This window comes from Peromyscus maniculatus, chromosome 1 (assembly GCF_049852395.1).
Source record: "Peromyscus maniculatus bairdii isolate BWxNUB_F1_BW_parent chromosome 1, HU_Pman_BW_mat_3.1, whole genome shotgun sequence".
Classification (NCBI taxonomy): domain Eukaryota; kingdom Metazoa; phylum Chordata; class Mammalia; order Rodentia; family Cricetidae; genus Peromyscus; species Peromyscus maniculatus.
The window spans coordinates 153,560,046-153,584,216 of record NC_134852.1 but is presented as its reverse complement, the minus strand read 5'-3'; the positions used below and the strand labels follow the sequence as shown (position 1 = coordinate 153,584,216).

Here is a 24,171-nt window from a genome sequence, read left to right as displayed (position 1 = left end):
AAGTGGGCGGGTCCCTTTCACACTCACCCAAGAGAGTCTGAGCTCCCCAATCCAACAGCCACACAACTCCAGGGGAGGGGTGGGTCAGGTTACAGCCAGCAAGTCAGAATCCGGAGCCATCTGGTAGAAGCCAGCTCCCTGTAGGCTCTCAGGAATGCTGCCAGCCCTATATTGAGGGTTGTGACCAGACATGGCACGGTGCCAGGCTACCCAGTGGGCATCAAGATGCAAAACAGACATGTGAGAGGCTCTAGACTGCCCTGCACTCACCTGAGGCTCCAGGAAAACCAAGGCTACCCTGTCCTAGAAGGATGGGTCCTGTACTCACGCCCTCATCCTCACACAGGCCAGGCCAGCTTCCTCAAATTATGGGAATGCCTTTGGCTTGAGTCCAGCTGTATTGAGGTCATCCACACAGGGTGGAGGAGCCCCCATGCTTTCCCACTTTCCCTGGGCTTTCATAGGAACCTGCTTTAGTCCCAGTTAGACAAGCCACCTGGGCAGCAGCCCCACCTACAACAGGTGCTTGTGCAATGCACTGTCCTGGGCAGTGAAAGGGGACAGGGTGGGAGTGCACAAAACTACCCAAGCTGCACCAGACAGAGGGTGCTGCACCACCCAACAGGCCCTAGGGCCACAGGTTCTACCACTGCCCTGCGGCCCTCACTAAGAAAAACCATATAGGTAAGGGGCTTGTAGGTGTCCCAGCCCTGGTGGGGGTCAAGGTCCCCTCTGGATCAGACCCTCAGATGGTCTGCTATGTGCTGGACAGAGAGCAGTAGTTGGCTGCAGAGAGGACCGCAGGCCTCCCACCCAGATGGGGAACTTTTTTTTTTCACCATTAGCTATTTTTATTATGTATGGTGTACAAACCTAAAATGTATATTAGCACTCTCCACGCTGTGCCAGAGCCTCCTTTTTACTTTACAATATGTTGATATCTCCTTTCCAAGTCTGTACATATGGTGCTTCTTTTTTTTTTTCCTTTTATTTTATTTTACAATACCATTCAGTTCTACATAACAGCCACGGATTCCCTTGTTCTCCCCCCTCCTGCCCCCTCCCCTTCCCCCCCATTCCCACCTCCTCCAGGGCAAAGCCTCCCCCAAGGACTGAGATCGATCTTGTAGACTCAGTCCAGGCAGGTCCAGTCCCCTCCTCCCAGACTGAGCCAAGGGTCCCTGCATAAGCCCCAGGTTTCAAACAGCCAACTCATGCAATGAGCATAGGACCCGGTACCACTGCCTAGATGCCTCCCAAACAGATCAAGTCAATCAACTGTCTCACCTATTCAGAGGGCCTGATTCAGTTGGGGGCCCCTCAGCCTTTGGTTCATAGTTCATGTGTTTCCATTCGTTTGGCTATTTGTCCCTGTGCTTTATCCAACCTTGGTTTCAACAATTCTCGCTCATATAAACCCTCCTCTTTCTCTCTAATTAGACTCCCGGAGCGCCATCTGGGGCCTAGCCATGGATCTCTGCATTCAGATTCCTCAGTCCTTGCATGGGGTTTCTGGCACTACAATTAGGGTGTTTGGCCACCCCATCACCAGAGTAGGTCAGTTCCGGCTGTCTCTCAACCATTGTCAGCAGTCTATTGTGGGGGTATCTTTGTGGATTTCTGTGGGCCTCTCTAGCACTTTGTTTCTTCCTTTTCTCATGTGGTCTTCATTTACCATGGTCTCCTATTCCTTGTTCTCCCTCTCTGTTCTTGATCCAGCTGGGATCTCCCGTTCCCACAGGCTCTCTTTCCCTCGACCCTCGCCCTTCATTACTCCCACTCATGTCCAGGTCGTTCATGTAGATCTCAGCCATTTCTCCATCATTGGGCGATCCTCGTGTCTTTCTTGGGGTCCTGTTTTCCAGGTAGCCTCCCTGGTGATGTGAATAGCAGTCCAGTCATCCTTGCTCCACCTCTAGTACCAGATGGGGAACTTATACCCTGGCTGGTCACTCAGGTGAAGGCCACATCAACAGTGGCAAGTCTAGTGTCTAGGTATAGAACACCCTCCTTCCTTCAAAGCCCACAGAGGGAGCAGCCATATCCCTGCCTGGGAACTCACCCTTGGTCTTCTGACTCTCTGTGACAAAGAGAAGTGCTGTGGATATCGTTCTATATAAATAAAACACTGATGGCCAGTGACCAGGCAGGAAGTAGGTGGCCAGGCAGGAAGTAGGTGGGACAAGGAGAGAGGAGAATCCTGGGAAGCAGAAGGCTGAGGAGAGGGACACTGTAGCCACCGCCAGGACAAGCAGCATGTAAAGAAGCCGATAAGCCACCAGCCACGTGGCAAGGTATAGATTTATAAAAATGGGTTAATTTAAGATAAAAGAACAGTTAGCAAGAAGCCTGCCACGGCCATACAGTTTATAAGTGATATAAGTGTCTGAGTGATTATTTTATAAGTGGATTGTGGGACTGCGGGGCTTGGGGAGAGAAGCCCTCCAGCAATAGAGAAGGCAAGAGGTGGATTCCCAATTCTTGTATCTCTGGGCTTAGACCTTAAAATGAGACCTGTCCTCTAGTCCCAAGCCTACCTGTAAGCTACCTGGGCCCCCTGCCCTACCCTACCTAGGCTGTTCCTCCTATCACCCCCAGGGCTTTAAGAACACCAGAGGTCACTTGGCCAGATAGATATTCTTCCAGTATAAACTACATACCATGCAGTACTGGTCCCAAAGAGAAGCTGGGTTCCTTCCATCCAGCCACAGCTCTGCCTGCCCACATCACTCATACTAACCCCAGACTTCCCTAAGGACAGGACTTAGAACTCAAGCCCAGAGCCTATGGAACCCCTCACTAGGCATATGTTTGTACCCCAATACCCGCTCCAGGCCCAAAGTACATTCAAACAGAGTTCTCCACCCAAAATGGCAAGAAGCATTCCCCCAGGGGAAGGCAAGGAGCAGAACCCTATGGCAGGTTTCTTATTGCTTATTTTTATTATGGTGAGCTTTTATTATCTAAAATACAGGAATGCACCTGTTGTAAAATTCACATGAGGCCACCACAGTGATTCCTTAATGCCCCTTTCTAGTTCTTTCCAAACTAGATGACCACATATCCTGGCTCCAGAGTGAGCACCCTGTCATCTGCCAAAGTGAGGGACACTTTTCCATGCCAGTCAAACTTAGCTCTAATTGTCCGAAAGTTTCTTCCACATGTCCTGACCTTACCCTGAGCACCTGTCTGTCCACCAGTGACATCCAATGTCCACAGTGCCCTGCAGACAGAGCCTGTCATCCTGGGCTCTGGGTTAATCCTGTAGCAAGCTCAGTTTGTCAGGAGGCCCGGGTGCTGCTCTCACACTGCCCTCTTAACTATCTGCTGATGGGACTTGTTGGGGAAGTGCCACACACAGGATGTATGTGACACCTCCAAGGCCTCCTGCAGTGGCTGGTTCCTGCCTGGCTCCAACTGAGGCCCTCTAGGAGACACACTGAGAACATACTTAGGTGCCTATGTGAGCCTGGTACCCCTGAATCTCTGTGAGCTAGTATGTGCCCTGCTCAACAGGTGCCTGGTACCCTACACACAACAGCCATTTGTCCCCCACCCTGGAAGAGGTTGCCTCGCCCAAGGACACCTGCCCAGGGCGGTATGACTTTGAGGCCACAGGCAGCCAGCCAGAGAGGCCTTGATAAGCACGGCAGAGGTGGGGCTGCCCTGGGAACCAAAGCTGGGAAGACGTGGAGTCCCCAATCTCCCCCCTAACTCCCCACCCCAGTCCTTGTGCCAAGGACAGCCAGAACATTCCCGCTTCCCTGGGGAGGTACCACGCCTCAGAAGAGCTAAGCCAGGGACCTTGATCTGGGACAGAGAGGGCAAGTTTACACTTAGCGGGAAATCATCTTTACTGCACAGGTTGGCAGGGACTTCTCAAAGGCCCTTTGTATACCTGTCCTTCTGTTTTACCTCCTAGCCACGTGAGGTAGGAATCAGGTGCCCCAGGGACAAAGGGAGGTCAACAGGTCACCTGAGGTCATGGGATGAGCCTGGAACAGAGTGCCAGCCCTACTTTTCTGTCAGAGGCAAACCTGGGACCCTGGAGCCCCACCACCAGCCCCGTGCTTTCTCTGTGGTAGTTGAGATATCTCCTGAAGGTTCCCAGTGACCCTTGCGTTGGCTCCACCGCCTTCAGCCCTACTGTGCCCAGCGGTCAAACCTGCAGTGCTAGAGGTTCAAAGCAGGCTGCAGTCCTCACCTACCAGGACCCTTCATGGCTGCTCAGCTCACTCAGAAGGATTCTGGGTACCGGGTCTGGCCCAACGGCAAGGACGCAGCTTCTGACCTCTCTTTGCAGGTGGACGGTCTCCCTGGTGTTCCTGGGAACCACTGGCCAGTTCCTCCCCTTTGTTTCCCTCTCAGCTTGCTGTCACTATTACTCCACCCTGGCCCTTGGCTCTGCCAGGCTCCCACCTGCAGGTCAGGCCACCCATACCCAGGATTCTCTTGTGAGACCACCTGCCCACTTGTACCCAGGAAATCCACCACTCTCTTATGGAAAGGGTCTTATGAGGAAGTCTAGATCCGAGTAAGGGCCTGGGGTGCTGGGCACCAGGATTAGCCTTTCTTGAAACTCAGGGCTCTCCCCAGGCACTTGTAGGCAAGTGTAAAGGTCAGGGGAAAGATACATGAAAGACAATAACTCCAGCATGACACCCCTGTCCTTGGCATCCAAACCCACACTTGAGTCCAGCCTTTCCACTTCACAGGAACACCACAGCCAACCAATCGACACCCACTGATCCAGAACCCTTTCGCTGGCCTGGAGTCCAGGCACTCACAGGCTACCAGCTAGGCAGCCCATGGCCCACCATAGAAGCATACTTAGAACCTCCCCCTTCAGGATGGGAAATGGCTTTCAAGTCTTCCCTGAGTCCCTGAAAGACACAGTAAGACTGTTTCTCTTTCCAGGTTGAGGAGACTCGGCTACCTTTTGGGTCTCAGACTTGGGTTACATGAGCATAGGATGAACAGGAAACAATGGCCCAAGATGGCTGACAGAGCAGCAACTTGGCTGACTGCAAAGGCAAGGCCACATGATCCTATGGACATTCTCAGGACATCGGGTGGCTTGATGGCCAGTGTCCTCAGTATATACAACAAGCTATATCCATTTTTCCTTCTGCCTACCCCTCACCCATCTGCCTACCACCCTATCCATTCATCTCTCCATACATCTACCTACTACTTCAAGGCTACATACTCATCAACCTAGACATCCATCCATCCATCCATCCATCCATCCATCCATCCATCCATCCACTCACCAACCCATTCATGTTTCAACCCATTACCCTATCTACCCATATCTCCATTTATCTACCTACTGCTACATCAAGAGTCCACACACTACCACCCTAACTATCCATCCATCTACCCATATACACACCCACCAACTCAGCCATCCATTTACCCATTATCTTATCTATCTCTCATCTATCCACCTGCCATCCTATCAATTCACCTCTTCATTCATCCACCTACCTACCATTCTATATATCTATTTACCTATCCATCCACCCACCAATCCAGCCACCTATTAACTTAGCTATCCATCAAACTACCTACACATCTACCATCACCACAATCCACTGACCAACTTATCCAGCTTACCAACTATCCAGCTTTCCAGCTGTCTGTCCACTACTCCATCCATCCATCCATCCATCCATCCATCCATCCATCCATCCATCCATCCACCCAGCCAACCAGCCAGTCATCTACTTCTCCCTATTATGCACAAATTCATCTGTCCCTACGCTCTTCTTCTCACATCTGTTTATCCTCTGTGGCCTCTGCTTCATTGGCTCTGCACTGACATAAGAGGAGACGATTCTTTCCACACTTTGTGGCAGTCTAATACTCCAACTCCCTGAGACCTAGAAGATTGACTTGGGAGCAGGGACCACACAAAAGCAGTCATTCATTATTTGTGGACTATTACCCTGCCCACCTAACACACATGTGCACGCATGGAAATATGGACTTCCAGTGTCATGGAAGCTAGCAGGGACAGGGTAAGTGGCAAGGGTGTCTCAGTTCCACTTCAGATCAATTTATGTGGCTGACAAAGCTTACCTCCTCTAAGCTCTGGAGAACTGCCTCATTGCAGATCCTATTTCTAGAGTAATACAGAATATTCTAAACACTTTCAAAGAGGTGACTAATTCATAATGTCCACTTAGAAATAATGCCAGAGACACAGGTAATCAACAGTGAGATGGCAGCCTTGAGGGACCTTTAAATGACCACATATAGTAAGATGTGGGACTCTGTGATATCCAAACCCATGTGATCACATGACCTGTTAGCATCCCTAAGACAGAGGCCCAGGCCCTGTTCACATGTGAGGAAACAGCCCAAAAAGCAAGGTGACCTCCCAGGCCACGTACCCCCAGTATGAAGGCTCTGGGATGGTACCACAACCAACTTAAACTGTTCCCTGCCATTACCACTCACTCAGGAGAGGGCATTCTGGGATCCAGCAGAGGCGAGTCCAGTTCTACATGAAGGAAGCCTACCTGCTCTCCATTGCCACCTGAGACCCCAGGTCCTACAGTTGCACCACTGAGGGTCCCCTTCCACAGAGCTCCCCAGGGCGATGGGCATTGTGTCTGTCTGCTCAGAGAAACACAGGCAAAGCAATGTGGCCTTTGCTGCCTGGGCCCACCTTCTGCCCAGCCTGTCTGCCCAGGCAGACTAGGCAACTTGATGGACACCCCCTACCACTGGAGTCCTGCTTCCCACTTGCCTGAGAAAATCTAGAAACCTCCACTGTGTATTGCATCGAGGATCCCAAGATGGTGAACCACTGCTGCAGTTGGGGAGGGGCTTGTCTGGGTGCTCAGTGAACCACAGTCCTCCCGGGATCAGAGGGGGTTTTGTAAAGGTGCCAGGCAGGGCTCCTGGGCTGAGGAGAAGCTATTGTTGGTCATTGGTAACCAGGTGTTCAGTCTGGTCTGATTCAAAGACACCAAATCCCCCGTGTGGTTTGGTACACACCCCTGGCCTTCGTGTTCCCACAAAGAAGAAATAACCACACCCAACTGGCTAATACAATTCTAAAACCCAGCTGTGCACTGCAGCCACCCAGCTGAGCCACAGAAGGAGGGCAAGCCGTACTCCGATTCTGTCAGCCCCGAATCACCTGGCTGGGTTACAGAACAAGAACATGGGCCTTCCTGAGACTCTCACCTGTACAGAGGGAGCTGTCTGAAAGCAGGCAGCCTCAGTCAAAGAGAAGGCCAGCCATGTGGGCAACAACAGGTAGCAATCCACCCCAGGCTGTCCTCTACAGGACCTGTCGATTAAATAGCAAGCTCACCGAGCACCATGATATTGTAGCCTGTTCCTGGGGAGGGAGCTAAGGACTCTGGAGGAGTGACCCTGCAGAACAAAAACCACCTCAAAGACCTATGCATGCCTCATTACTTGGAAACAGGGAAGGGCCTGGCCTGTTACCAAGTAAACTTCAGGCTGGGCCAGAGGGAGGAGGCTTCACAGAAGCGGGAGGGAGGGAGATGGAGGGAAGTGAGAGAGGAAGGAAGGGGAGAGAAGGAGGAGGGGGGTGGGGAGGAGGAAGGAGAGAGACAGGGAGGGGGAGAAGGAGGGAATGAGAGAAGAACAGAGAAGAGGAAGTAGAAGAAACATAGGAGAGGAGGGAGGGATGAGGAGGGGGGTGGGCATAGGGGAGGGGGAGTCCTTGCTCACTCTCCAGACAACCATCTCTGGACTTCAGGTCAGTGCAGAAGGCAGCTGCCAGCCTTGGCTGTTTACAGATAGGACTACTGGCCTGTAGTATAGAAAGCTGAGAAAAGCACTGGGCACTTTTCCCCTTTCAAGAAGTGTGAGGTAGACACCAGACTGTACTAGACATGTAAGCGGTTTCAGCTGAAGTCAGGTGTGATTCCCCACACCCCACATTCCTGAGAGCCTCCAGCAGGGCCTGGGCAGCCCGAGGCTCTAAATCCTTCAAGGCTCACCAACACCCCTCTGGTTTTCCTAGTCTGACTCCGGCCCCAGCATTCCTACCTACATGCCTCCTGCTTCCCCACAGCTCTCTGGCTCGCTGGGACAGGTGGGCATGCGGCTTCTCCTCAGCACTGCCTAGCTCCCTAATTATAGTCCTCAAAGGACCCAACCGGTCACATGAACCGGGCCAGTTCCTGGCAGCGTTCAGCATTGCCCTATACTAACTCTGTAACCATAGACACTACAGGTCATTCCAGCTACTCCCCAGGAAGCCTGGCATTTCCATCTCACTGCTGACATTACAGGGCTGCCATGAAGGAGCACCAGAGCCCCGGGCATGAGCCTCAGTCTATCTGCTCCACCCCAGCATTTTCCTGACATCCTGTCCCCAGGGAGCAAGCTAGCCACAAAAGGGTCACAGCAACCCCACCCTCTCCCACTGGGCAGAGCCAGCTCCCATAGCAGGCAGGAACCAGGACACACAGACCCAACAGGTGGCACTCACTGCAGAAAAGCGCATAACCTCCAGCAAGAGGTAATCTCAAACAGTGGATTTTGCAATTTGTTTAATCAGGACCCAAGAAGGGCGCATGCGACACACTCTCCAAATCCCTCTACCCTCCCCACCTCCCCTGAATATATCTTGGTGTTATTTCTTCACCAAAGCCCTACAGGTCCCTTCCATCATGACGTATGCACTTCATCTCCACCCTTACCACCAAAGCATGTTCTTCTGGCCCCAGTATTTCTTTCCCATAAGCTTGATCTGGAGGCTGCCTCCAGCTCATTCACTCCTCCAGTAGTGCTGGCAATGTGGGTCCTGGTGGAGCATTTCTACACCAATATTAGACTGTCTCACCCATCTAGATTTTGGGAAAGGTAGTAGCTAAGATGCTCGAAGCTGAATTGTGATCTCACCAAGACCCATGATGGTACAGTTCAGCCCTGTGTGGTTTTAGGCATAAGTAAACCCCAAAGAAATGGGACCTCTTCTGTGCTTTGGTACCCCTGGTTACTGCTACAGAGGAAAGCAGGATAGGTATGTGCTGGGTAAGATCTGGGTAAATCCGTTCATCTCCCAAACTGCCCTTTAGTCACTAACACGACTGAGATCTTAATGCCTACAATGCATTCTGACCCACTCCGGCTGTTAGTGCCAACAAGGCACACCTTCAGGCTTTCTCCAGTCCTGTGACATGCCCTGGCATACACTGTCCATAGCCTTGCCTCCTGCTCCAGGCTTGGCTTGGCACCTGCTGTGGCAGGAGGCTCAGCTGTATGTTAGGAGTTCAAGATCTCTGGGGTTAAGGGAATTTGGGGATAAGAGGGCTCACAGCTGCTGAGCAAGCCTTGTTTCCTGCCTTTCCGGAAAGCTGAAAAATCTAACTATGGCGAATGAATACTGACACCAGTCACTCACGTGTAGGGTGATTCAGGATTAATGTCCTCTACCTATTGCCATGATAACTATGCCCTCGCTCTCACCTACAATTCCAAACAGCAGCCTCAGAGAACCCCGGGAAATGGTGCCACCCCATGGCATGGTCTCTGAGAGAAGTGCATTTGTCCCAAAGACAAAACAGTGTAGAGATGTCACCTGAAACTAGTCCTTTCTTAAGAGTCAGCATTTACCTGTTGGTACACCTGCTTTGTTTTAATCAATGGGGACTGGTTTTGTTTTTGGTTTTGGTTTTGTTTTTGTTTTTTTTTTTTTCTAGTTAAGATACATTTTCTCAGCTTGGTAGCACATGTTTAATCCCAGCACTCAGGAAACAGAGGCAAGTGAATCTCTGTAAGTTTGAGGCCAGCCTGATCTTACCTATTTAGTTCCAGGCAAGCCAGAAAGCTACAAAGTAAGCCCCTGTCTAAAAAAACATTTGAAGCTTTTAATTGAGCTTGGTTTTTTTCTTTCTTACTCACAATATGTTATATTTATGTGATCTGCAGTCAAGTGTATAAAACAAGGATTTCATTCCTCCTCTCCTGGCTCTTGGAGGCAATTTTTATTCGTTTTGTTTTGTTCAAGACAATGCATTGATGTGTAGCCAGGGCTGGCCTCAGACTTGTAGAAGTCCTCCTACCTCAGCCTCCAAGCACTGGGATTACAGATGTGTTCCAACACACCTGGCTGTATGGTGGCTTTCTCACTGAAGACGCACCCTAAGACCTGGGACTGCTCCCTGCACAGTTGCATGATGTCCTGTGCACATGGGATCTTCCACACAACTGGTTCTCTGGCCCACGTGGAAGCGATCTCAGCATGCTGTGTGTCCAGTGAGCACCATTTGACTGCTCTATGCTTTGGCTGTCAGATGATGGAATATCCCTCATGATGTCCATCTGGTTTGAGATGCTGCATTTCCTTATATGGATATGTAAAGCTCTGTTGCCTTGGCTGTCTGCCTGGCCACATGCCAGTAGCATGCTTCTTTAACCACCAGATCTTCATGTTTTACCACATTTTAAGCCATCATAGCCAAGGGCATAGATATGCTTCACAAAGAAACAGGCAAAGATGGTATAGAGTAGAACACTCTGCCAAGGTCAGGTGCTCTGAGCACATGACCCCTTGGGGATGCTTAGACACCAGTGGGCTTCCCCTGGTACCCCCACACTCTCCTCTCTGTTAGGAGGATGAGGTACTTCTGAGAAGGAAACATGGGATGGAGGGCCTTTCCTTCTCAGAGAGGCTGCAACCAGCATGGGTAAGAAGCACTCCTAGCCCAAGGTAGGGTGGGGTCTCTGGGCTGCTGAAGGGGCTTCTCTATAAGGGTCAAGGCCTGAAGAAGTTGGAGGTGGCTTGGGTCTCTAGGCAGCTGATGAACCCTGACTGTGGCTTTCTGATCGCAAGTTCCAGGAGAAGGTACTCTGGAGGGGTGCTCTGCGTGGCCTTTCAGTTTGCCCAAGAACACAGTGTAGAGAAGGTACAGAGAAGGGTGCCCACCTGCAAGAGACATGGAGGGGAAACCTAGGGCCTGCTCCCCAGTCTGTACCCTACAGATGAGGTGGCCAGGAGCCTGAGATGGGAAAAGAATAGCCACCGGAAGTGCTTCCTAGGGGCTGCATTTAGAGGCCATGCATGAGAGCACAGCCCACCTAAAGTCAAGAGCAGAGCATCACCTTGTCAGAGAATACGGCATCCCAAAGGCCTCTGGACAGAAGTGAAGGAGCACTCAGGAACTAGTAACTCTAGCAATACATCCCAAAGAAAAGAAAAAAGATAGACTGCTTGACAAAGAATTCAAACTAGTGATTTTTTTAAAGAAAATTTTATAAGATACAATACAGACTATAGCAAGACAATTTAATAAAATTGGGGAAATGCTTTGTGATATGAATGAAAAATTTAGTAAAGAGTCAGATTTGGGGTGGTATCTGGGATGAAAGAATGTGACATATAAAATTAAAAAAAAAAAACATTATTAAGAGCCTCGGTGCAGACTAGATCAAGCAGAAGAATTTCTGAATCTGAAAACAAGTCTAACGAAAAGGAAAGTCAGACAAAAAAGTCTGCAAAAGCAAAGAAAACCTTCAAGGCCTATAGGAGACCAGAAAGTGAGTAAATAGGTACATTGTAGGTGTTTCAGAATGAGAAGAGAAGGGAAGAGACATAGAAACTCAATAAAAGAGTCGACAAAACAATTACTGAAAACATCACAGTTTTTAGAAACAGACATTTAAGCCTGTGAAGTTCAAAGAACTACAATAGATACAACCAAAAGCTCTACAGAGCTGGAGAGAGTGGTCAGTGGTTAAAAGCACTGGCTGCTCTTCCAGGGAGCCTGGGTTTGATTCCCAGCCCCCACATAACAATGCACAACCATCTGTAACTCCAGTTCTAGGAAGCTAGTATCCTCTTCTGGCTCTGCAGGTACTGCTCACATGCCATACACAGACATACATACAGGTAAAACATCAATACACATAAAATTAAAAATTAAGCCGGGCAGTGGTGGCACATGCCTTTAATCCCAGCACTCGAAGGCAGAGCCAGGCAGATCTCTGTGAGTTTGAGGTCAGTCTGGTCTACAGAGTGAGGTCTGGAACAGGCACCAAAAACTACACAGAGAAACCCTGTCTCAAAAAACCAAAAAAAAAAAAAAAAAAATTTAAAAAAGATACTCTACAAGGAACATTACCATCAAACTACCAAAAATACAAGGCAGAGAATTCTAAACACAGCAAGAGAAAAGTATCAGGTTACATGTAAAGGAATCTTCATTAGACTAACTAATTAATGGAGAACCTTTTCAGCAGAAGCCTTATAGGTCAGAAAAGAATGGGATGGTACAGCCAGAGTCCTAAAAGGGAATTAAAAAAAAAAAAAAAAAAAAAAGCTGCCTACCAAGAATAGTATACCCAGCAAAACTATCCTTCAGAAAAGAAAAAAATAAAAGTCTTTCTAAAGCAAGCAAAACTGAAAGAATTCTTCAACAGATTGGTCCTATAAGAAAGGCTTCATGTGGTACCCTGAACAAAAATAAATGTCTCTGGTCTCCCCCTAGCTCAAACTGCTGGCCAGACTAAATCCTTTCTTCCTGAAGTGGCTTCTCTCAGGGGCTTTGTCTCTGCAATGAGAAAAGTAACTAACACAGAGACTGAAAATTCTGAAAATTCAGGGATGGGAGGCTCAACTGAGGCAAACAAAAACAAAAGCAAGCAGTAGTCACACTTACATCAGGAAAGTCAGCTGTCAGACTGAAAAGAGACAGAGAAGCCCACTCTCTAATGGCAAGGGATGGAGCCAACAGGTGAATTCCTGCACCCAACTTTATAAAGCAAAGACCATTAGATCCAATGGAGAAACAGATTCTACCAGATTGTACCAATAACAAACTAATACAAATCAAGGACAAATTGTATCAATGGAAAGGCAGTCCAGGAAAAAGTTAATGGAGAAACCCTGGAGTTAAAGTACACTAGAGAGCCAGCCAGTGGTGGCCCACGCTTCTAATTCCAGCACCTAGGAAGTAGAGGCAGGCAGATCTCTGAGTTCCAAGACAGCCTGGTCTATAGAGTGAAACCCTGTCTTGAAAAACCAATATATACACAAACAATAATAATGAGGATAATAAAGTACACTATAGACTAAAAGGACCTACAAGGCACTCACAGAGCATCTCACCCACAGCCATAGAACAAACACCTTCTCACCACAGGGAATGGCCTGCAGGATGGACCACATGAGAGACTGTTGTGGAATATTTGTTTATACTGCAAAGATGTTTCTTTGCCAAGGCACCTTCTGATTGGTTTAGTAAAGAGCTGAATGGCGAATAGCTAGGCAGGAAGAGGTTAGGTGTGACTTCCAGGGACAGAGAGGACTCTGGGAAGAAGAAAGGCAGATATGTCAGAAGACTCTGAGAGGAAACAGGAGGTGCAGGAGCAAGATGGAAGAGAGGTAATGCCACATGATAGAATGTAGATTAATATAAATGGGTTAATTTAAGTTATAAGAGATAATTAGGAATGAGCCTAAGCTATAGCCTGAGCTTTCATAATTAATAATAGGTTTCTGTATCATTATTTGTGAGCTGGCAGCCTAAAGAAAAATCTGTTAACAGGAGACTGCAAAGTCTCTCTCTGTCTCTCTGTCTCTCTGTCTCTGTCTCTGTCTCTCTCTCTCTCTCTCTCTCTCACACACACACACACACACACACACACTAGAACTAGTCATGGAATGTAACAAAGATGCAGAGAACAAAATGAATGTTTAAAAATCATCAGCCCTCTATATCTGGACTACTAACTTGCTAAGACTAAAATCAAGACAAAGCCTGCTCATGCTAGTTACAAAGGATGGATGTGTATAACTAAAAAGGCAGATATCTCTACAGTGAACATTACAACGTGAGAAATTGATGATGCAGAAGACCATCATACCGTGTTCATGGCTCCAAAGGAAATTATTAAAATACCCATTGCTGCAGAAAGCAATGTAGAGATTCAATATAGTTACTACCAGAGTATCGGCAGCATTTTTCCACAGGACTAAAAATAAGTCCTAAGATTGATATGGGGCCACAGAAGAACCCAAATGGCCTGGGAAATTGGATCAAAAAAGAACAAGGCTAGGAAACTGGAACAAAAGAGAGACAGCACAATACATAACTTGGAAACATCCTCAGGCTGGGGATGTGACTCAGCTGGCAGAGAGCTTGCCTAGCATGCACAAGGCCCTGGTTCAATCTGAGGCAAAAAGGATATGAGAGACTGAGGTTTTAAATAGATGGAGGGATACTATATATTGCAGGGTGTTCAGTGCACATCTTTAATCCCAGCACTTGGAAGGTAGTGACAGTCTCAAGAGTTTAAGGTCATCTTTTTTAGCTACATAGTCTGAGTCTGAGGTCAGCTTACTTTACATTAGACCCTATCTTAAAAAACAAACAATATTTTATAGCTTGAATAAGCAAAGCAGCATGGACCTGGTATAAAAATACACACAATATGGAGCTGAAAAGATGGCAGTTAACAGCACTTGCTGCTCTTGAAGAGGATTGGGGTTCAATTCTCAGCACCCACGTGGTAACTCATAGCTGCCTGTAATTCCAGTTCCCAGAGATCTGAAGTCCTCTTCTTGCCTCTAAGGTTGCCTGCATGTACATGGTATGCATACATATACTTAGGCACAGGCACAAGCATACACACATGCACGCGCACACATGTTAATTGATTTTTAAAAATAAACACAATAGAAATGTAGGGAGACCCAGAATGCAATCCATGTCTTTGCAGCCAGCTGAATTTTGGCCCAGATAGAAAGAGCAGCCACTGGAGAAAGAAGTCTCTCTCTAGCCAATGAAGGTGAGAAGGCTGGATAAGTCACATGAAGAGGGTTGTCCTCTGGTCAATACACACACACCTGTGCATTTGCACGCGTGCACGTGTGCACACACACACACACTGTGAATTTGCACATACATACACATTCACATTTCTGCTATAGGTGGTAACCTGGCAGACACATGGGGAGGAGGATTCTACAAATGGCTCAGTCTCCTTTCCAGAACACACTGCCTTTGCCTGGATCCTTCGGGAACCATATCCAGGTGTGTTCTGCTCAGTTCCCATAAACCAGAGTCAGGTACTTCCCAGGAGGTGGCCAGAAAGTGGACAAACACCATGTACTCCCATCTCAGATCTGCCTGTACTTAGCCAGGGCAGTGGCCAAGACAGAAGCCCTGGCTTATTAGAACAGTAATGGGTGGGGCCCTCAGGACTGTCCCCAGGCCACAGAAGGGTCCTCTGGCAGTGTCTGCCTCTACCCACCACTTTCCCAAGCTCAGGAATGTCACTGGATAAAAATACTGCAGACAGATGTCATCAGTCTGGCCCGTCTGTGGGGCTTAGAGTCATCCAGGCAGCAGGCTTGTCGACCACAGGCCAGGCTGTAGGGTGGGGTGAACACCAGCAGGGAGAAAGCAAGGAGTCCTTGAAAGGAGCCAGACAGCTCCAGGTGCCTGCCGGCCTGCCTGCCTGGCCTCTTAACACTCAGGGGCATCAAGATACATGCTAGCACCAAAAAAAGACAGCTTTACCAATGGACTCTCCGTGTGTGAGAAGGCAGGGCAGGGGGACAGACAGGGGCACTGAGCATCTCTCTGCCTGGGGAGGTTTTCTGGAGGAAGCAGCTTCTGAACATTTGACAGAGTGTGCACTAAAGGCTGACGTGTGTCAGGTTGGACTCCATTGCATCCTCAGGAGACAGGCTCCTTCTGTCCAAGGACTCTCACCTCTCCTTCGAGAAGAACAGCAACCATTCCTTACTTGGTTCTGATCATCATATGGTAAATGGGGCAGGAGCTCCTGGCTCCACGGGCATGTCCAATTGTGTGACCTTAGGCCAGCAATCTGCCCTCTCGGAGGTCCAGGGTTCTCAGCTGCACCCAGCAAGTAGCCACACTTGACAGGCCCTTGACAGAGGCGCTGCTGTGGTCCCTTCCACCTTTCAAGAGGCCTCTGGGTAGGTCCAGGGAAGGGGGCTGGGCCACACAGCGGAAGATAAAGGGCTTGCAGAGGCAGCCTTTTCACGTGCTCAGACGCCTCATGGAAAGTCAGGTCCCGCCTCATGGAAAGTCAGGTCCCGTGGTCACCACAGTCACCCTGCCGATAGAGCAACCACCAGCTTTTCTCTGTGGCCCTCAGAAGTCTGGGACTCTGCTACAGAAAGGGACTTCCCCCAGGAAGAAGCAAAGGGAACACATCTTGTTCTTGGGGGTGGGTGAGCAGAGCTTAGCTGGGATGACCCATTAGCACCACCTACTCTCTGGCCCTGAGGCCTTGCAGGGCCACAGCCTCCCCCTGCCCTACCTGTTACTCCACATGCTTCCCCACAGGGTCAAAAGAGCCGGCACCTCCCCTCTGCAACTATTCCTTAGGTTCAGCATCCAGGTGACCCTTGTTGGTAGCACTCATCCCTTCATTCCCCCTGCCAGAGGCGGGGGCTGGGCACCCCACAAAGGAGTTACCAGAAGCTTCTCTGCAACCTTTCCTCACAGCAGGGTGCACAGGCACCCATGGTTGGCCTGGGATGTCAGAGCTGGGAGGGACTGTGGAACTAACCGGGTCCATGTCCTAGATAAGGGTGTTGAGGAAAGAGTGAGGAGCCGGGGCCCTTTTGCAGGTCACGACCAGAACCTGTGCATCTCATTACTCAGAAACCACTGATTGAAGCAGCTGCAATTCTCCTTTGGTAGGGAGACCCACTGTGAATGCTATCCTGCATTGTGCACCATAAGCAACCACTCTTTGCAAAGGGGACACCACCCAGGAAGCATGAGTTCTGGACCCTACTTTGCCACCAGAGGGCTCCAAGCACCAAACTCCCTCAGAAACAGGCCACAGCAGCGGGGGCCTGACCTCGGTCATTTAACACCATGGGTCCCTATAGGCTCCTTTCCTGCCTCAGTAGCTCCCAGTACCACCTTGGCCTGGCACAGGTACCCATGCCTCATGACCCCAGAGTAGAGCATCCCTTCCTCAGATCTGAGTTTCATGGGATTGTTCCTCCTCCTCCCTAGCTGAGAGCCCTGGCAAAAAAGGATGCCCGTGACCACCCAGCTAAGGGCAAGCCAAGATGAAGGGCTCCACATACAAGCAACAGTGCACACAGAAATACCAGGCTGCGTCTGAGGACAGGTTGAGATGTATGTATGGATATTTGGTATGTCAGGGGATGACACCAAGGGGCCAGGTCCCAGAGGGGATGGCATGTGGAGAAGCCCCAAAGAGACACCTCAAAATGTATTCTTTTCCAGGACCAAAGAATAGAGATGCTTTCAGGGACTAGAAGGGAAGACTTGGTCATCCACACAGCCTTGCCATCGCCTCAGCACTGTCTCCATCATCCTAGGTCTGCTGAACAACTGCCCAGCAGCCACTCCATGAGTCAGAACCAATACAGTCAGCTTCTGCATTTGAAAAGGCCTGCCCAACTGACCACCAGGAGCAGATGCAAGCTCCACTTATGACCAACTCCCTGAGGTACTAGCAAAAGCCGCAGAAAGTTCTTGGGAACTGAGCAAGCCAAGACTGTGAGAGGCTGGGGACAAGAACCAGGGAGGTGGGCAGTGTCTCTCAAATCCCTCTGTTAGTCACAGCCAAAATCTCCAAGCAGCCTGACAGAGTAGAACATCTGCCCTTGACCCTGGCCAAGGCCCAGCAGCAAGGCAGCTAACCCCCTGTGACCTCAACTAGGAAGGGAGCTCCTCTCTACGGGGACACAAAGGGCCACAGGAAAGGATTAGGGTGAGGAGGTGGGAACCCAAACAGCAAAGGGCAGTGCCAGGGGGCCATGTCCTGACCCTGGCAGCCAGAGAAGGCCAGCACAGACACAGGAAGAGCCTGCTCTACTTGGGCCAAGGCAGGGGTCCCCCAAGGAGGGGCCAGGATGTCCGGGCCCGTTTCCCTATACGCATGTGGGAAAGCATACCCCAGAGCCTGCAGGACACTGGCTCTCACTCCTACTCTTCCCCCCCACACCCACACATTCACTCCCTGCTTTTCAAGAGCAGGTCTGTCCTTCCAGCCGCAACATCATCACCTGGTACAGTCTAGAGTCCGTCTTACCAAGAGCAGAGTTTGCTGACTGCCAGCTGCATTTGCTACTTAGAGTAACACACCAGGGGCAGCCAGCATCACCATGCATTTCATGAAGACGGGGCTAGACTCCTAGCTGCTGGCCATGTCTCCTCTCGGGAGAGTGCATGACCCAGAGGGTCCTGCCTACCTCCTGATGGTGATGGAAATGAGGCTCCTTTTCCCCAGAGTCTGGGCAAGCCATTTGCTGTGCCCAGCAGGGCCTTCCCAGCTTACTCCTTCCCCTTTGTAACTAAACTCCACGGTCAGCCAGTGCTAGGGCTGGGGAAGGTGGATCAACTGCCAACTAAGCAGCCAGAATCTCACTCCCTCTTCTTGACAACGAAGCCCTTGGGCCACCAATCTAGAAAGTCACCAGAGCCCTGTGTGGCTCCTGGCTGCTGGGGAAGTTGGGCAAAGGCAGCTCCGCTGAGCAAACTTCCCGAGGGCTGAACAATCCAATTCAGGAAGAAAGCACAGTGTAAGCACAGACTTCCTCTGGGGCGGGACAAGCCCTCTTCCTCCACCAGGGCCAGGCTACCACAGTCAGGAACTTAACGATGCTCATTCTAACGACCTGCATCCCCAGGAGGATACCATGCAAGTGTCTGAAGGCTGCTCACCTTGGCAAATGGAGCTCCTGGACAAAGAGGTAATAGGGTAGAGGATTCTCCAGCACCCGCCCATTTCATCCCAAGGATCTTAGGGCCCAGCAGGCAAGTACTGAGGAACAGCAAGCCTTGTGTTTGCTAGACATTCCTACAAGGGTAAGGCCCCTCGGGGTCTTTGCACACTATTCCCTGTACCCCGAGAAAAACCCACTGCCACTGCAGACACATGCAGAGCCTGTCACCCAAAGACCAGCAATGAAATCTCAGGGGTCCTGGCTCTTTGGGAGGCAAGGTTGAGGGTTGGGTGGCCTTAAGGACATACCAAGAATGCCGGTGGGGATAGGGTGTCCTGAGACTTGCCCTGGCTACCATGGAAGATCTTTGTCTCCCGGTGCAAGGCAAGCAGCATCAGACACACCTTTGTGAGCCTGGCCCTTGTTGTGCCTCAGAGGAGTAAACAGAACCCTGGACACCCAGTGGGGCCCTGCCCAGGTGGCAGGACAAGCCACAAGGAGGTCACTTAATGGAGCTTCCAAAGCTGCGGGTCGGCAGGGTAGAATCCGGAGCCAGAGGCTGGCAGGGCACCAAGAAGCCAGGCAGCCAGGAAGTGCTGCCTCAAGGTGGCCAGGGGGAGGCAGCAAGGAGGGCAGCCAGACCATTCCTGGAGATGACTTCCTGTGCCCCTGCCCTTGAAAAACGGAATGCCCTGCCCCTCTCAGGCAGCCTGTGAGAATGAGAGCCACCTGGAAGCAGTGAAGGCCAGGTGCAGCTCTGCTCCCTCCCATTACCTAAAGCAGGTGCTGTTCGCGGACTCCTGATAATGTGTCCGCTGGGCTCAGGGCATCCAGCCCACTTTCATCAGCTTGGGTTACTGAAGCTGTGGGCACTCCCCTGTGGACATCTTGGGCAACACCAGTGCACCTGCCAATCTGTCCTGTACACGTCCCTGCTGCTCTGAGTGCCCGAGACAGAAACACCCGCCAAGGCCTGGATGGGTTTGTACACAGACCCCAGTCACTCCTGGGGGCTCCTGAGTCTCTTGTCACAACTGACCCACACCAAAAGGCCAGCTCCCGGCTTGCTTATTACTCCTGTGGGGACTAACTCCTAACGGCAGTCCCTCCATCCCAAGAGCTTGGCGTGTGGGAACTCCTGGGCTGGCGTACCCCACGTTCCAAGTGTCCCCCTCCACATCCCTCTCAGCCACCAGCAGAGTCCCTGAACTTAAGGAACCGGCTACCAGTCTGATTTCTGTTTCTGTGATTAGCCTTTCCTTGCCTCCCTCAGGGTCGCAGCTAGGGCGCAGCGGCACCAGCCCAGAGGAGTTAGAGTGCGGGGAGGTTACTCACACGGTGAAGTGGTACACGAAACACTTCCAGCCCGTGGGGCGCTCGAGGAAGTTGTAGACGCGGCCCTGGATGTGGGTGCGCGCCAGCAGCGGCCGGCGCGTGCTGTAGATGGAGACGCGCGGGTCAAGGCTCACCCGCGGCCGTGGTCCGAGGTCTGCGGGGGCCGCGGCGGGAGACACAGGGGGCGACATGGGGGATGCGGGTCCCGGGGCTCCGGGTGGCGCGATGGGCGCGTAGAGCGTGCCGCCCACCGGGCCACCCTCAGCCAGCTCGAGCGAAAAGGGACACTTCTTGGCTAGTCCCACGCTGCCCCGCCGGGCGCCCAGCAGGAGGCCCCAGCCCGTGCGCTTCCTCTCCGCACTGGGCGGGGACGAGGCCGAGTCCATGGGCAGACAGGACCCCGGAACGCGCCACGCCTCGGAGATGAGGTGAAGGCTGCACAGGGTGCTGGGCGCAGTGCGGGTAGCGGCTTCTGCCAGCCCAGCCACGGGGGGCCGCTGTCCGCTCGGCCTGGGGCGGGGGCGGGGCTGGTCCCCAGGGATGGCACGCCCCGCCCCCGGGACGCCCCGCCCCTGGGTGCCACCACGCGCCTACCTGCAGCCTGGCTCAGCCAGCCGGCCACCTGCCACGCCATGCCACTCCACTCCAGGCTGCTCGCCGCGCTCCCCTCCGTGCGCACCTGCTGGGCGCACGTGCTTCCTCGCACTCCGAGGCCGCCCTCCCTGCAGGGCTCAGGGACTAGCAGGTGCCACCACCAAGAACCCGGTGAAGCACAGGCCCTCACTTTCTCACCCTCTGAACCTACCCTAGAGAGGGAGCAGGAGCCACAAAGAAGGGCGTCCTGGGATACGCGTGGACACTCTCGGACACGGGATGAGAAAGTGTTGGCCCGAAGAACACTGAGTGTCCTCGAGTGTCCAGAAGTCCCTGCTGGCAGAGGCGAATGCAAAAATGCTAATCGCTGCCCACTAAGGATGTGGGATTGAGGAGATAAGGACCCACCATAAGTGGCACTCAGTGAGAGCAGGCTAAAGTTAGCCGAGTCAGGGGCTAGATTGAGGGTTTTGCTGGTAGACAGGGCTGCCTGGGCAAGTAAAGGGAGAAACATTTGCTCCTCCCCAGGGTCATGAAGGAGCTTCTTGTCCTGGGACTGTTGCACTGTAGTGGGGATGGGAACAGAGTAAAAAGTTTTGTGCAACTGGCTCTTGGGAGCTGCCTCACGAGGGCTACACTGGAATTTGTGTGCGGTAGAAGGGGACCTACATCCCAGGACAATGCACACAGATGTGACCAACACCTGCACCTCCATATCCCAAACACAGAAGAAAAGTGTGCCTTCTAAAGCACCCAGGTGGTGATATAAACCTATAATCCCAGCACTCGGGAGGTGGAGGCAGGAGGATCAGGAGCTCAAGATCCTCCCAGGCGCTCTAGCAAGTTCAAGATCAGCCTGGGCTATATCAGACCCACCTCAAAACAACAGTAAAGCATCGACAGTAGTTGGGGCATGTAGAGAAGATGAAGGATCAGCCAGGCCCACCTCTCACACCATGCACAAGAATGATTTTTGGGTGGTGTCCTTGTTAGTGTCAATTGTCAACTTGACACAGCCTAAAGTCATCTGAGAAGGGAATCTCAATTGAAGGACCACCTAGATTAGATTCACCTGTGGGTGTGTCTGAGGGGGGTTGTCTTGATTGTCTTAATTGATGTGGGAGGGCACAGCCCACTGTGGGTGGCATCCGTTCCTGGGGCAGGTGGTCCTAAGCTACATAAGAAAGCTGGCTAAGAATGAGCCTGATAACAAGCAAGCAAGCCACGTCCCTCTGCTGTACTTCCTTGGCTGTGAATGAGTTCTTTGATGGGAGATAGTGCTATGTGGAATAGAGAGCCGGCCTGCTTCCGGGTTCCTGATTGAGGTCCTGCTCTGGCCTCCCTTGAAGATGGGGCTGTTACCAGTAAACTGAAATAACCCCTCCCCTCACCTAAGTTGTTCTTGATCCTGGTGTTTACCACAAAGCCAGAAGGAAACTAGGATAGATGGATCAAAGACTTTAGTATAAAAGTTAAAGTAGGGCTCTGCAGAAAGAACTTAAGGGTGAGGACCGCCAGGCTAGCCAGAGGTAGAGTGCGTGCCTATCGTGTGCAAGGCCCTGGGTCTGGTGAGGTGGCAGGGAAAAGTAGGAAGAGCACCTGCCTCAAGAAACTGTCACTCAGCAAATCATGCCCCACTGTGCTGTGAAATCCGGAAGCAGGAGATAAAACGGAAAGCCACCGCAGGGGAAGTAAGAGATAAGGGACACGCTGGGACACAGGTTTTACCACCACAGGCAAGGGATTAATATCATTACTACATAAGGAGCATCTGAAGCCAGAGAAGACTGTGGCAGACAGTGCTGTGGGAGAGTGGGCTGGAATCAGGACCAGCACACGGGGAAAGAGGCATGTGGCCTTGGTGCCTCAGAAAAAATGCTCAGCCTCGATCATAACAAGAAAATGCAAATTAAAAGTACACTCTGATACCAGTGGCCCACTATCTGATTGGCAAAACTCCAGATGTTTGACGGCACAATCTTTGGGAGAGGCCAGGGTGGCAGGTGCTTTCCTAATCACCGGTGGGAAGGGCATCTTGGCATTCTTAGGAAAAGTGTATATGCCCTTTGACCTGGAAATCCCACCACTAGTAACCAACCCAAAGACAAATGAGGAAAAAAAAAAACAGAAAATGAAGCTGGACATGGTGAGACACAGCTGTAATCCATATACTTGGAAGTTAGGTAGAGGCAAGTATCAGGAGTTCAAGGTCATCCTCAGCTACATAGTGAGGCCAGCCTGAGCTATATAAGACCCTGGGGTAGGAGAGAGTGGGAGAGAGAGAGAGAGAGAGAGAGAGAGAGAGAGAGAGAGAGAGAGAGAGAGAGAGAGAGAGAGAGAGAAAATAAGCACACAAACCTTGTACTGCAACATGGCTTGTATTTAGCAAAAGACAAGAAATGGATAGAGAGATGTCTCAGTGCTTAAGAGTGCTTGCCTCTCAAGCATAAAGGCCAAAGTTCAGATCCCACCACCCACATAAATGCTAGGTGTGACCCTGTGCATGTCTATAACCCCAGCACTGAGGGGTTAGGGGTAGGAACTCTGGGACTTCTGGCTCCAGCCTAACTGGAAAACTTGAACTCTAGGTTGAGCAAGAAAGAGACCCTGCCTCAAAAGAACAAGGCAAAAAATGATACATCAGGACACCAGAGACCCTCTGCTGCCCTTTGTGCATGCTCACAGGTGCATTCGTCTGCACACACATGTGAATGAACACCACACACACCACACACACAATACAGTATCCTTCAGTCTGTTGAATTATATACTCTAACATAGTCACACAAATTGAACTATCAGTAATAATATTGGCAGGGACCCACTCCAGATGCCCCCAGGCTAAAAATCCTCAGTGTTCAAGTCCTTCACATAAAACAGTATAGTCTGATCTTAGAACCTACTATATCCTCCAGCATAGCTCAAACCATCTCTAGATTCCTCAAAATACCTAGCACAATGGGAATGCCAGCTCAAGTATTGCTGCATTATACTGTTGGGGAAAGAATAAGAGTCTGCACTAGTCCATTCCAGATGTAATTTGTTTTTCAAATATCTTCCACCTGGTGTGGGTTGCAGAACCTAGAGATAGGGAGTGCCGACTGTCTGAACAAATCAAACATATATGTTTACATATCAAATAAGCAATCCTTTTGAGTTCCTTAGGAACCAAGATATAAAAGATACAGATGTAAAATCAAAGAAGTACAAACAAATCTTTAAATGTGACTTTGAAATAGTACCATAATCTCCTCCGTTATTTTCTCTCAAAACTACTTTATATCCACTAAAAACTTTGGAAGGAGCAGACTGAGGAGGTGGCTTGGTCAGTAAAATGCTTGTTGTGCAAGCCCAAGGACTTGAGTTCAATCCCCAGAACCCACATAAAAATGTGGGGCATAAACTTGGCATGGTGGCTCATGCCTTTAATCCCAGCAATTAGGACGCATAGGCAGGCAGAGCTCTGTGAGTTCAAGGACAGCCTTGTCTACACAGTGAGTTCCAGGACAGCCAGGACTATGTAGAGACCCTGTCTCAAAAATCAAGGTGGGCTGCCTCTG

General features: G+C 50.7%; 1 protein-coding gene across 2 annotated transcripts in view; it reads right to left on the bottom strand.

The window, feature by feature from the left end:
• Kcnq1 (potassium voltage-gated channel subfamily Q member 1) overlaps positions 1-20,509 on the bottom strand; it is a 330,113-nt gene extending 309,604 nt beyond the window's left edge. For both annotated transcript variants that reach the window (XM_006977299.3, XM_076555691.1), the window contains exon 1: positions 20,018-20,509. In XM_006977299.3, coding sequence (XP_006977361.1) covers positions 20,018-20,403 — 386 coding nt within the window. In that variant the 5' untranslated portion in view covers positions 20,404-20,509. The remainder of the gene's footprint in view (positions 1-20,017) is intronic.
• Positions 20,510-24,171: the final 3,662 nt, after the last annotated feature.